General features: G+C 42.6%; 1 protein-coding gene across 2 annotated transcripts in view; it reads right to left on the reverse strand.

Annotated features, from left to right (window-relative positions):
• Positions 1-15,045, reverse strand: part of l(3)76BDm (trafficking protein particle complex subunit 8 homolog l(3)76BDm) — a 142,955-nt gene that overhangs the window by 87,936 nt on the left and 39,974 nt on the right. For both annotated transcript variants that reach the window (XM_075670813.1, XM_075670812.1), the window contains exons 11-13: positions 11,786-11,889; positions 9,021-9,297; positions 2,309-2,494 (exon numbers count right to left, since the gene is read on the reverse strand). In XM_075670813.1, the coding sequence (XP_075526928.1) occupies positions 2,309-2,494; positions 9,021-9,297; positions 11,786-11,889 (567 nt within the window). The remainder of the gene's footprint in view (positions 1-2,308; positions 2,495-9,020; positions 9,298-11,785; positions 11,890-15,045) is intronic.

The raw sequence follows: 15,045 nt of genomic DNA on the forward strand, positions 1-15,045 counted from the left end.
TGCCATTGTGTCCAGTAATCAGTCGGCTTCTTCGATTATGCATTCCAGGACTGTCCGCAAACCATTCGCAGCTTTCGGTCTGATTAGCCCCGACAGAAGAACACATTGCGGTCACATGATACAGCTGTCAGGGACTGTCCAAGGCCAACACAAGCATAGTGGAATCAATCTTGTATAGTGGAATCGCAGCCCTAGTGCATAGAACATGCTCGCAAAGAGCAGTTTACATTGCGCTCCTGCTCTTTGTGCCACTTAACCATTGTAATTAGACCCTCTCATTGCCTGCAAAATTTAAGCAGAATTCCCACACAAATGTAAGCAAAATCACAATCATACCATGTCACTGTTCACGTAGAAAGCACACAATGATACCCTCAAAGCACGTGAGACCATCTACAAAATGCCCGATGTGGTTCTCAGACAGGGAGCACGTACACCGTCGACTAATCATGCATGTCAATAAGCAAGCGCTCGAACTTGGCAACACAAGGGATCAACATATGAGAACAGCAATCGGTGAAGCTCCAATTGTATACCAATCCAGCTACCAGCGAGAAACAGCAACATATGCAATTGGATATGCTTCCTTGCCCACCAGTTTCACTTACCTGAAAGGTGAAATTCATCCTGCTCACTACACATGTAGTAATGAGCAGGACAGATTTTGTGAAACGTATCAAGAGAAGCAAGCATGTGCACCTGATTGCTGTGTTTGTCGCTTAAAAAACACGAAGACTAAAGCTACAGAATTACACAGCCTATAATAACCTTGCATGATGACGCAAAAAGCAGCAATTTAAGAGACGTAATAGCAGCTGGATGTAAGATATTTGCCGTCTGGAATGCGCAAAGTACGCAGAGGGCACACAGCATCTTTCATAACATGGCGGCAAATGCCATACACATCTTTTTCTGACAGTCGTCGTCTGCTAGCTGCACAAGCTTGTCCAAGCAAAAGTCTGCTGATCAGTCTGACAGTCCATGGGCAGTCCCGAACTTTCAGTTTGTGAAGAAACCGAACGCGCTTCTGACACCTCTAGGAGTAGTGGGCGGGGCTACCCAGAGCTGTCCGAGCAAAATCGAATGCGGCACAGTAGTCCCAAGCAGTATGGGACTGTCAGGGACTGATAATCAAAGCGGTCCAGTGGTGTCATGTCCACACATAGTTTTAAGAAGAGACTACGCAGATAGAAAAATTATGTTTTGAAAATTTCTACTCTATTTCAAGAGCAACCACTGCACATTTAGACACTTCAAATGGTACACTTTCTATTATGCTATAATACAGAAGGTCCTTGAAAAATGGTTGCCGGGCTTGGCTTGTCCTGCTGTTTGGGTGCAGCCAGTGCTGGGTCAACGAGGCTTCGCTAGTTTCGGTTTCGAGGAGGCGCCAATAACATGGCCGACAAACATATGTCACCGGCAAAGCCAAAATATTGCTACTTCAGCTTGACCTGTGCAAGCAAAGTCCGATTTATTGAAGAATGTGCCTTAAGGTGTCTGAAATTTCAGTCATCCTTTTACCTTAAGCCTGTGGGGCCAGTTTCAATGCCGCAAAGCAGTCCAAATTAACGAGCATCTCCAAATTATCAGTGTCAAATTATCAGTCAGCAACTGTCAAGGCGGCATTGAAAAATCTATAAATGTGCAGTGTTCCTGCATTGACCCAACGTAAATACTGTCAGCCTGCTATGAAATGGCTACTAATACTACGACATCAAAAAAAAATTGTGTGGTAATAGAGAAAATTCAAAAGAAACGAGGTTTCTTGGCAGGAGTTTGAAAACTGGAAATCCAGCACTTTTGTAAACTTGCAACGGTCCCTATTTTTGGAGCTATAAAGACTGCACAAATGCATGAAAGTATTTTAATATATCAATGGAGAGTATATGAGCAAAACGAAAACAAAGTAAAAGTGGGAACCAACTCTTCGACAAGTGGACTTGTCGTTTTCAAGGCATATAGTATCGGATAGAATTGTTTGGCTAATAGTGTTTCCATATCTTGTTCTGTGCCATGATACAATTTTAAAGTATCTTTGCCCAGCCCTACTGCAACTTTGCACTGTAATAGCACTATGCACTCTAATTAAAACTTCAGACAATAACATCAATATTGAAAAATTGCACTATAACGGCTTTATTAAACGACTTTTCATGCTAGCATGAGATTTTACATCAAGATTTCTTCTTGGGGCGCTAACAAGGAAACCACAGTTTTTCACTCCCATTTATATTTTTTCAATGTACTTGAATCAGTTAGTTGCATGAGGGACAATGAGGATGTGAAAACGAAACAGTTTGCTTACCCTAAGCACAAGAAGGAACTCCCGCAGAAAAAGCAGCTGCTGGGAAGGGCTTTGTGCACTTCGCTGTGCCAGCAGGCGGTGAAACGCATCCCTGGCACGAACCAACTGCTTCAACTGTGCAGACTGCCGTCCAATAGTGAATTGCATGTGACCCTCAGCGAGGCTCCAGCCACGGCCTTGATAAACCTGCAGCCAAAGAAAATGACTCAATGCTCTTGAATGTTTGGGCAGTGCTCAGAGATCAAACGTCTTACCATGTCAAAAGTAATTACACATATTAATTACTCAACACACACGGTCATTTACTGTTCTGTCAGTACAGAATCAGCCATAGTCAAGTTTAAAAAAGAAACTTGAAAATGACTTGCAGTTTATATAGTCCTGCAATTGGAGCACTGTGTAAAAATAATGCACGTCATAAAAAAAAATGCTGACTTTTTTTTCAGCAACTTACACCTTTGAAAAACTGTTAATTACAGTCAACGTCACATTTTTTTGGTTTACCTAGTGGTCCCGAAAACATCAGAAAAAATTAATGCATGCCTCTAACTGCCCCCAAGGGCTGAAATCACCACAGGAAAGTCCAAAGTAGCTCTAAGGCCTGCCAGTACATTTGTAAGACATATTGGTGCTCATACTGTGACAGGAGATGGCGGGTTCATACTTGTATAATTAAAAAATAGATATGGTGTCCAGCGACAGTGGCCCCTTACACTCTTGATATGTTACAATGCAATATTTCCAAGTACGGCGGAAACAGGATCGTCAATTGCTTCCACGCGCCATGGAAATAATGGCCATGTCCTCTGCTATAGAGGTCTCCCTGCTATAGAAGCAATACGGGGTAGGATTCCTAATCCATAAGGACATACCGAGCAACATTGACTAGTTCTACAGCATTAACGAAAGGGTAGCAGTAGTCGTTATCAAACTTAAGAGGTATAGATTAAAGGCAGTACAAGCCTACGCTCCAACATCCAGTCACGACGATGAAGAAGTAGATCAGTTTTATTAGCAATGAGAAAAGTGAAAACTCGCTGTACAGTAGTAATGGGTGACTTCAATGCAAAAGTGCGAGAAAGTCAGGCGGGTGAACAGGCAATTGGCAACTACGGCGTCAACTTTAGTAATGCTAGAGGAGAGATGCCGGTAGAATTCGCAGAAAGGAATAAGCTTCGAATAATGAACCCCTTTTTCAAGAAACGTAGCAGCAGAAAGTGGACCTGGAAAAGCCCTCATGGTAAAACAAGAAATGAAATTGATTTCATACTTTCTGCCGATCCCAGCATAGTGCAGGATGTATATAGAAGTGTTAAGTAGGGTAAAGTGCAATGATCACAGGTTAGTGAAGGCTAGGATTCACCTCAATGTGAAGAGAGAAAGAGTAAAATTGGTCAAGAAGAAACAGGTCAACTTAGAGGCAGTAAGGGTAAAGCAGACAAATTTAGGCTGGTACTTGCAAACAAATATGCAGCCTTACAACAGAGAGATGAAGATGACATAGAGCTAATGAATGAAACGCTAACTAGGCTGGCTTCAGAGGCAGACTCAAATGGGAGGCAAGGCACCCAGGCTACCAGTAGGCAAGCTATCCCAAGTAACAAAGGACCTAATAAAGAAATCATAAAGAATGAAAGTGTCCAACTCAAGCGATAAGATAGAATTCACGGAACTGTCAAAAACTGATCACCAAGGGGAAAATAAGGCATATTCAAAATTATAACATAAGAAAGACTGAGAAAGCCGTAAAAAATGGACGTAGCATGAAATCAGTGAGAAGGAAACTTGGCATAGGACAAACCAAGGTGTATGCACTGAAAGATAAGCAGGGTAATATCATCAGCAATCTCGAAGGCAGCGGAACAATCCTATACTGACCTGTACAGTACCCAGAGTAGCCACGATACCTCCATTCGAAGCAGTAATGAGCAGGTTGCAGAGACTCCTATAACTAGCGATGAGGTCAGAGGGGCCTTGCAAGACATGAAACGGGGAAACGTGGCAGGAGAAGATGGAATAATAGTCGATTTAATCAAACACTGAGAAGACAATGCTTGAAAAACTGGCGGCTCTGTATACGAAGTGTCTATCGACTTCAAGGGTCCCAGAAAATTGGAAGAATGCAAACATTATACTAATCTACTAAAAGGGAGACGTTAAAGAGTTGAAAAATTATAGGCCCACTAGCTTACTCGCTGTCTTACCCACTGTGGTTGCTCAGTGGCTATGGTGTTGGGCTGCTGAGCATGAGGTCGCGGTATCGAATCACGGCCACGGCGGCCGCATTTCGATGGGGGTGAAATGCGAAAACACCCGTGTACTTATTTAGGTACACGTTAAAGAACCCCAGGTGGTCAAAATTTCTGGAGTCCTCCACTACGGCATGCCTCATAATCAGAAAGTGGTTTTGGCATGTAAAACCCCATAATTTAATTTAATTACTCGCAGTCTTATATAAAATAGTCACCAAGATAATTTGCAAGAGAATAAGGGCAACACTGGACTTTAATCAAGCAAGGGAACAGGCTGGCTCCAGGAAGGGATACTCTACAATGGACAACATCCATGTCATTAATCACGCAATCAAGAAATCCACAGAGTACAATCAGCCTCTCTATATGGCTTTCATAGATTACAAAAAGGCATTTGATTCAGTAGCGATACTAGCAGTCATAGAGGCATTACGTAGTCAAGGAGTACAGGCCGCTTATGTAAATATTTTGGAAAATATCTACAGAGATTCCACAGCTACCTTAATTCTACACAAGTAGGAAGATACCTATAAAAAAGGGGTCAGACAGGGAGACACAATCTCTCCAATGCTATTCACTGCGTGCTTGGAAGAAATATTCAAGCTATTAAACTGGGAAGGCTTAGGAGTAAGGATCGACAGTGAATACCTCAGCAACCTTCGGTTTGCCAATGACATTGTTCTATTCAGCAACACTGCAGACGAGTTACAACAAATGATTAAGGACCTTAACAGAGAGAGTATAAGAGTGGGGTTGAAGATTAATACGCAAAAGACAAAGATAATGATGAATAACCGGGCAAAGGAACAAGAGTTCAGGATCGCCAGTCAGCCTCTAGAGTCTGTGAAGGAGTACGTTTACCTAGGTCAATTAATCACAGGGAACCGTGATCATGAGAAGGAAATTCATAGAAGAATAAAAATAGGTTGGATCGCATACGGCAGACATTGTCAGCTCCTGACTGGAAGCTTACCATTATCATTGAAAAGGTAGATGTACAATCAATGCATTTTACCAGTGCTGACCATATGGGGCAGAGACTTGGGCACTTACAAAGAAGCTTGAGAACAAGTTAAGGACCGCGCAAAGAGCGGTGGAACGAATGTTGCTAGACATAACCTTAAGAGACAGAAAGAGTGGTTTAAATCAGAGAGCAAAAGGTTATAGCCGATATTCTAATTGACATTAAGAGGAAAATATGGAGCTTGGCAGGTCATGTAATGCGCAGGTTAGATAACTGGTGGACCATTAGGGTTAGAAAATGGGTGCAAAAAGAAGGAACGCGCAGTCGAGGACGGCAGAAGACTAGGTGGGGCGATGGAATTAGGAAATTCAAGTGCACTAGTTGGAATCGGTTGGCGCAGGACAAGGGTAATTGAAGATCACAGGGAGAGGCCTTCGTACTGCAGAGGACATAAAATAGTCTGATGATGATATAAATACCCTGCATATGCTTGACTGCATGACAACGCTGTATTGCGGCAAAGCTGACTTTGAAGAACCGGCATTATGCAACGCCGGTACTTTCCGTGCTTCGAAGCCATCAGCAAGGATGACAAATGCAAAGTCAGTGCCATTGATGACAGCATCGAATTCTTTCAACAAAGAACATGGCACCAATCTGCAGGAAGCTTGGTAGCAAACACTGAAGCAGCTAGGCCTAACGTTGCTGCGGTGGCTACGGCTGCTAGCAGATCAGCATGCGAGAGTGCTGGTTCAATGCTGCGGGATAATCAAAATGGCGGCGGCAGTTTTGATTGTTGCCATTCCAAACCTGTGGTCATAACAAATAGCCCAGTAGAGGGCAAAGGGTTTCAGTGTCCTAAATTTCAGACGTCTTTATACATTGGCTCTATAAGGTACGTGGCAGTGCTGCAAAGGGGTCTGAATTATCGGGAATGTCCGAAAAATCTGTGGTTGATTGCATTTTCTTGTGTAAAGACTGCACCCCTACATTTATCCCAAATAGCTCAGGAAAAAAAATATTTCATGTATGGGCCGAACCCATTATTCAGCACATGCACACTTCGAAAGGCGCAGCGCAATACCAGCATGTACACCGATGCACATGGGTCTCCTTTTCGGTTTTAAATGTAGTCATTGACGTTCTCACAAAATTCGATTTTTGGCTCTTCGTGGTTTGTCCCATTACTGTTTCCAGCCATGTCATCTTTCGTAGACAGTTGCGTGCTGTGATGTGTGCACCCCATACACAAAGCTTTTCAAGCTTCGTATGTATGTCGTCCCTCCTGCACTGCCAAAAAAATATGCGAGTGCTCAAATGCAACATTGTATTGACGTTTCGTGTGAAAACCTCATGACTTTTTTTTCTTGTGTAACCTTACATGCAGTGCAACATTCCAGCCTACATTCGAGGATGGCTTCACCTTTGAACAGTGTGGTATCAGCACGGCACAGAGGTGTATCAGCCTCCTCTTCGGTTGTCTACACAGTAGTCGATTAAGCACCGATGAAATTCCTATCCAGGCACCTCATGGTTTGTCCTGTAGAGATGTACATATGCATCTGTGGCACCGTATGCAAGCCACATTGCACCCAGGTTCCATATTTCATGCATATTGTACATGTTTTTTCAGAAAGATTTCGTTGCTCCCGCAGCACCTAAAATGTATGTTGGCACTATAGTTTCAAGTGAAAACTCCCGCAGTTTTAAAACGAAGCTTTCTTTGCCTCTTCCTTCGACTTTTGCACTCCTGCTGCTGCTGTTTCCTTGCACGCCACGTCAGGGGTTGCTTGAGAGCATGTATATACATGGAATGAGCGTGGCCGAGAATAAAGTCGACAGGAGAAACTCGTTTGGACCTTTCCATCACTTCATATGTGCATAATGCCCTCTAGAGCTTCCTGGGTATCGCCACATTAGCCTCTTGACAGCTGTAATTATCCGTGACCCCTCTCAACAGCATTGCAGAAGCTGCAGCACTTACTTTTCTATTAACATGCAAGTCCAGATGGGATGTGGATAGAAGAACTGTAGAGAGGTGGGGGAAGAGGAGGCAGAGAATGGGTAGAACCGACACAGTCACGAAACAAGTGAATAACAGCCTTGCCACTTTCCCAGTTACCATACAGGAGGAGAGGGAACAGATGACAAGAGAAGGCAAGGAACAGCGGTTGTGGGTAAACGGTAGGTACAGTACTGTACAGTTCTGCTATTTCTGAAAAATAAACACCGTGCAAATTTGTCAAGTGTCAAGTGCCATAGGGCGGTCAGATGCAAAGTCGCATTAAAATGCCGTAGGGTCTATGCAACACTACGGAAGTGGTAGCACGTCAAATCAATACTTGTGTGCCTGCTGTGGTAGCTTGACGACTATGGCATTGTTCGAGGTCGCAGGTTCAATCCGAACTGTGGCAGCCGCATTTAAACAGGAGTGAAATACAAAAATGGTAGTGCACTGAGATTTAGGCACACATTAAGGAACACCAGGATGTCAAAATTAATCCGGAGTCCACCACTATGGCGGCCCCCATAATCTGATCATGGTTTTGGCATGTAAAGCCCCATAATTCAATTGAAGTTTAAGACTTCTGCCACGATACGATGTGCCATGTGAGGCAATGATAACGCTCAACCCTCCCAGAGATTATGAGCAATGGCACAAAACAACACCTCAAGCAAACACATCTCCCTGTGTGTTCTGTGTACTACGCAGACAAATAGCCGTGGTACACGTAAGGTAATGTTTAACATCAACTCATCACTCTCACATTGGACTAAACACCAAAGAAATTACACATTCACCATCAACATCACCGCTAATTATCGCCATCAAAGCAAACAGCGTAGAAAGCTTTGCTTACATCGATTCCCACAGTGCTTGGGATCCGCATATCTTTTTAATCGTGCAACTTAAGTGTGACACAACATCTGAACCTGTGTCCGAGGATGACTTCATCCTATAATGCGCGCTTGTAGTGAACCCCATTCCAGCTGCCCCAGCTCTGCGGTTACATGCCAGCAACGACGAATGGGGTAGCAAACGTAAAATAAATGTGTCTTAAGGATGTCGCACATGACGGCAAACACACCAGTGTTTCAAAGGAAATACAAATTTATTTGCTTCATTTACTTATTTGCTATAGGCTGCAAAGAAAATCTGGCCTAAATTTATGAAAAAAGTGTGGTCCTTACACAAAAATACACCAACATATAAAATTGCAAATAAAAACACACAATCAAAGAAATATGTCGAATGTGTTATGTGTGCTGAATCGAACTTGCTAGACAGGATAACTTTCATAGCCATGTATTACCCACTAGTGACATCTCATTATCAATGCAGTCAGTTCTATACATAAACCACCTGCAAATGACATCACACAAAGCAAAATCTTTGTATGGGTGAAGTAGGGAGAATTTGCTCAACTGAGGAGCTGAATTAGGATTTCCAGAGAAAGGATCCTGCGTGGAAATGACATAAGTCGCCAGCCCTAACCTGCAGAGCCTGAGAATAGGCATGCAGTGCATGGCGTCGATGGGCTGCCTTTGCAAAGCGGTGCCCAGCTAGCACCAGGTGGAAGGCAAATTTGCGTGGGCAGGTGGGTGTTGCACGCAGGAAGCACAGAGCTGCCTGCTCCAGTAGCAGGGCACTGCGCAGGTCTGATCCCTCACTAGTAAGCCGGATCAGTTGTCCAGCTGCCACTGATGCCTGGCCCACCTGCCATAGGCACTCGGCACTCAGTAGTGCTGCTCGCGTCGCAAGCTGCGGCACTCTGGGAGGAGAGAGACCCATGATTAACAAACATCTCAGATACATCCAATAAGACACCAAGCACTTGCAATTTATGCATACCATAAACACAAAAACCCCCAAGGCATGACTTAAAAAGTAACAAGTTCTCAGACAGTCATGTAAATAGGTACAAAAAATTGAAGCAAATGCACCTCCCAAGCTTGGCATTTCCTTTAGGCTAAACTAAAATTTAATAAAACCGAACAAAAAGAAAGTGGAAAGGAAAAATGCAGCACGATTTAAACTGCTAGGCTGAAAAAACTGCACATGCGCATAGAAGCAACAGCAGGACTAGGGCACCTACTTGATTGCTGTCAAAGATATCAGTGTAGCCAACTTTTCCATAATATGTGTACTGTGTAATTTTTAGTCAGAAGAGAAATTTTTGGTCTTCAAACCAGTGTGTTTCAAATAAGGAAATAAGGGTGTTAGCACCACTTCTATTTGTATCACAAAGAAAGAAATGAAGTACTATATTAATAAGAACGTGAGTTGTCATGCGTGCAATATGAAAGGTCTGTTTGATAAAGTTTCTGTCTAACGTAGCCCAGTGTAAAGTAAGGCTACGTCCACATTTGGGAAGTGGGAAGCGGCAAGCGGGCGGAAAGGCCAAAGTGGGGGGCGAAAAATATTTTCCGTGCATGTCCAACATGTTCGCATATGTTTCGCCACAGCAGCGAAAACCACTACCGCTTTCACCCACATCCATCTAGTCTGCGTACGTTTGTCCGCGTGGCGGAGCTGTTCATTACACCATTTCATGCGGTATGTTCATTCACTGACCCATCAGTTATTAAAAGCTATTATTTTGTGCAACTGCAAGTGTCTTTAACGTTCGTCTATCATGGAAGATGAATAAGACATAGTTTTGATACTTTTAGCTAGCTGTTTTTCCTAATATTGGACAATTAACAACATATTTTAAATTTTAAGGCCGGATGTTTACATGCTAGAGCAGCTTCCGCTGAAGCAGAACGGCTGTCCGCTTCGCTGTGGTGAAAAAAATCGGTCCGAGATCAATTGAGCTTGCCACCTGGTTTTTTGCCTGTTTCACCACCTAGGTGGGCGGATTTTGTCAATTTGTTGCCGCTTCCGCCTGCTCAGAGACCGTAAACGTAGCCTAAACATCAGTTGTCTTGTGTTTGTGATGTCATTGTCTACTCTTCATGTCACACTCAAATTCATGCTAGTAAAACGTTTCACAAAAATAGTGGGGCTGTCTTTTTCAGTATGCAATTCACTTTTGCTTTGACATGCTGGCTGGAAATGCAGCATCCTATAAGAGCATGTTCAGTTTATTCAAGAATAGCAGCCCATGTGGTCTTGCTAATGAAGTCCAGGATAGCTACTATGGCCACTTTACAGACCGCCTTTTAGTATACAATCCTCCTTTCAAGTGAATGAATGAATGAATGAATGAATGAGCTGACATGGCCTTCTAAAATTGGTGTAGAAGAGAGCACTTATTTGGTAATAGGCTTACAAATTAAATTATGGGGCACGCCGTAGTGGAGGACTCCGGGAATTTCAACCACCTGGGGTTCTTTAATGTGCGCCTAAATCTAAGTACACGGGTGTTTTCGCATTTCGCCCCCATCGAAATGCGGCCGCCGTGTTGGTAATAGGCTGTAGCTTTAAATTTCAGTACAGTGAGAATGCAGCTCTTGCATTGGTCAAAGTGCTTGCTCAGAATTTTATAGTTTAATGAAAAACATTTCGATGACAAAACCAAAAGGCAGAAGATAATGTTGCAACTTAGCAAAATTAACAAACCGATCTGTGGACTTCAGCCACTGCCTTGTGTGTCCAAAGTAGGGTGCTGTTCCACTCCGCTATGATTCAAGACAGTAAAGCTACCTTTAGAGGATGCCGGCATTCATGGGTGTGCAGAGCCTGCTTCCTGTCAGTGGCAGTGCTGTACTTGCCAGCTGAGCTTCAGATGGTTGGTAAATAGCCAAACTAGCTACAGGAATTTTTGTACATCTTTCTTATGCAACATTTGTCTCGCACAGGACTGAACTAATCTATCAAATGCTGTCAAATATCTGATTAAAAAATGTAAAAGATTTTTTACATCTCCAAGAGCATTCAACAAGAATGTCAGTTGAACTAATAAAAAAAAAGTTTCACATTTAGTCCCTGCCTGCCTAGTCATTAAGCACTCTTTATTGACAAATTGGTATTTATGAAAATGTTTATTATAAAGAAGCTCCAAAAAATTCGCACTTGAAAGACAAAATGACAATGGAAACAGAAACATATAGCAGCCAGGAAAAAGAATTGAAAAATATTTTTTTACAATTTGCCTTACACAATTTGTCTTACAATAATGCACAAGATATTTCTTATCCAGCCTCAGAATATGAATGAAAGGCAAGAATATTGCTTTGTACACACACTTGAAGACCACTGATGAAAGAGGTGCTGACAAGTTTAGCACTAACTAAACAGACCCACTTTTAACTCACTTGCAGGTGTTGAGGTAGAGGTCAATAGCAGAATCCATATAACGTACAGGGAAGGGCCTCTGAGCACTGACGCCAGCCATGAACACAGCTAGAGCAGCCATTTCCTGCAGTTCAACAATATAAGCAGCGCACATTTAGGATTTCATGTGTGCAAACAATTGACCCTTCATATTGATGCAAGGCCTGCTTGCTAATCTACATTCTGTAACCACAATAAAAGATACGCAAAAAGGCCTATATCATAAATGGGCAGGTCAGTGTGCTTTTTGGCTTAAAGCAGTAAGACTGAACATGCAGCACAAATACACAACTATAACCACAAGAAAAGACAACTGCCTCAAGTTTCTTGCCCTTGCACTATATTAATTTTGTTCATTGCACCAGCAAAACTGAAAATTTGCAGAAAGCACAAATCACTAAAGCACAATGAAAGCACAAATCACTAAAAATATTTGTTTATTGCTGTGCATACATGTGAATGCCACCTATGACTTTGTAGTGGCTATCATAGCAGTGCAATATGCATACGAAGGCTGCGTCAATCGGTGACGCAAACATGAATGGCACTGTGATGCCATTGCCCCCCCCCCCAACACACGCACATGCAAGTGCACGCATGCATGCACGCACATACACAAAAAAAGAGAGTGGAAAAAATATCGGCTGTGTTGACGAAGGGAAGCAGTATAGCATGCTGCTGTCTGCTCTGATATCTATAACTAGCAAAAATAAATAAATTAATGCATTTGTCCAACATTTAACAGTTCCTGTAGTACCATAGAATAAAGATGAAAGAAGAGACAAACAAATGGCAATGCTGCTTAGTTATTTTGTGCTGCAGAAACGATACTGAAATTCAACTTGCTCAACCTTCCATTTCAGCTACAATAGTGATGCATAGTTGTGCCAATGATGCAATACACAACATATTACATAAATAAATGCAAAATGTGCGGCTAGTAACATGGGCTGCCATTCTGAAGCATGGGAAGTCATGGATACCACTGAGAGACGAAACGCCATCGTGCTGAACAGAGGTTTAGCATTTACCCTCAGCAGTAACTCAAACAATGAAGGTACAAATACTTCTAACAAAACGAGCATTCCCATGGCCAAGCATTCACAGTATTGGGGTTAGGTCAAAATAGTTCAGAGGCCTCTACCCCATTGGCATCACTGTCAGAGGACAATTCAGGCTATTGTTTTTAATGACATCACACTACTTGGTAGCACTCTTGAGAAGTTATCTTCCTTAACTCCAAGCAAGTTCTCTATGTGAGAAAGTTTTAAGTCCCAGTTTGGTCCATTTTGAGCAGGGCTGGGCAAAGATACTTTGCAATTGTATTATGATATAAGATACTCTGGCAACAAGTATTTGAGATACATATACAAGATACTACTGTAATTATTCTATCTAATATGATACTTTCCAATTGTATCTTAAGATACTTTGATACATTTGCAAATTTCTTATTGTAGATCTACATAATGTAGCAGCAAACTTGTATGCACAAAAATGTATGCTTGGAAATTTCTGAACTCTGACCAACCTTCTTTCATTTGAATGATGTCTGTTAGTATCTCAAAATTGTTGTCTTCCTTGCTTAAAGTATAATATTTTCTTTCCGAAACAATTTATTTGGGCTACTTTAGCTGCTTAACATGAAAGCTCTTTATACGCTGCACTGTCAGCGGTTCTTGGTTGTCACGTTTGTAATTGTTGGGAGTCAAGTCGCTGCCATGCTTGCCGACCAGCTAGCGGGTTGCCATCTAACAACAGACGCCAATAAAAAAACTCCACAGCAGTATTTGCACCTGTGTACGATGACGCAAACACCGCTGTGGAGTTTTACTTTGTTCATAGACGTATTACCGTTTACGCATGTAACGTAGCCCAAAAAATTTGTTTTGGTGCTTGCAAGCAACAATCAAGTACACAAAAGAGCCACCTTATGTACAAGGTGGTTTTACGTGCCAAAACCACAATCTGATTATGAAGCACGCCATAGTGGGGGAGTCCGGAAATTTGAACCACCTGGGGTTCTTTAACAGGGACCAAAATTTAAGTACATGGGTGTTTTCGCATTTCGCCCCCATCGAAATGCGGCCACCGTGGCCAGGATGCGATCTCGCGACGTCATGCTTAGCAGCCCAACACCATAGCCACTAAGCAACCATGGTGGGTAACCAAGGGACTACGAAAACAAAAGGTCGGCTGCGCACAAACGCTTTCGTCAAGATGGCGCGAGTGCCACCATGTGACTCTACTCTACCAATAGGGACGCGCAGACCTCATCACCTGCTCTCGCTGGAGGGCTCTGGCAGAAAGATAAAAGAATGTCACTGACTTTAGTTTTATTCACGTGGCTTAGTGGCAGAAGTATCAGCTTGAGAAGCGGAGTTCAGCCAACATTCACAGTTTCACACAGTGATGTTCTGATAGCAGTATCTTGAATCTTAAGATACAAGATAGATCCTCAAGACACACGAGACACTCAAGTGAATTTCAACTTTGGGTTAATGTTCTTGGGGTCCAGAGCTCAGGTTTACGAAATGCAGAAAGAGGAGATTGCTGGCGACTACATTGGAACTGGCATGAACTTCTGTGAGTCATAGATCAATAACACACATTTTTTGTTAGTACCATTGTATATTTGTTGACCATGCTAACATTTAGTACAACTGATATCATATAGAAAGTGTATTTACAACATATTTTAGCTGTAACGCTTTAAAAAGATGTGATAATGAACAAGTCACAAGCAACAGTTTGCCGACCAACAACTTCATGTGAAATGTGGCCTTGGGTTGTGGTGTACGATTCTTGTGGTGTATAATTTGGACCCTAGATGATAACTCAACTGTACACCATGAAGTGAATTGGAAACCATGTGAAGAGCCCCAATGTAGAGGGATGCGGATGAGAGCCTGCACTTGTATGCGTTATAATGAAATAGTGAGCTGGCATCTTTTTTCACATGCAGAAATGGCACTCCCGCCTCGAATGTTGGCTGCCTGAGTGCACTCAAGAGAGCCTTCGCTCAAGCAAAGAGTGATGTGTCAGGTACTCTGCATACAGGTGTCTTTTTTTTTTTTTTTTTATTGCGATAAATACTTGCCCTTAAGGCATAATTCTTGGTGCGTATATGTGTATTATATGTGTGCTGTGAGGCCTGTGTCGTGTATGAATTGAAGCAGTGTTCTTGTCCACCTCCATTTTTGGCAACGTTAACAAGCTAGGCCAACACAACATAGCTGAG

This window comes from Dermacentor variabilis, chromosome 1 (genome assembly GCF_050947875.1).
Source record: "Dermacentor variabilis isolate Ectoservices chromosome 1, ASM5094787v1, whole genome shotgun sequence".
NCBI lineage: Eukaryota > Metazoa > Arthropoda > Arachnida > Ixodida > Ixodidae > Dermacentor > Dermacentor variabilis.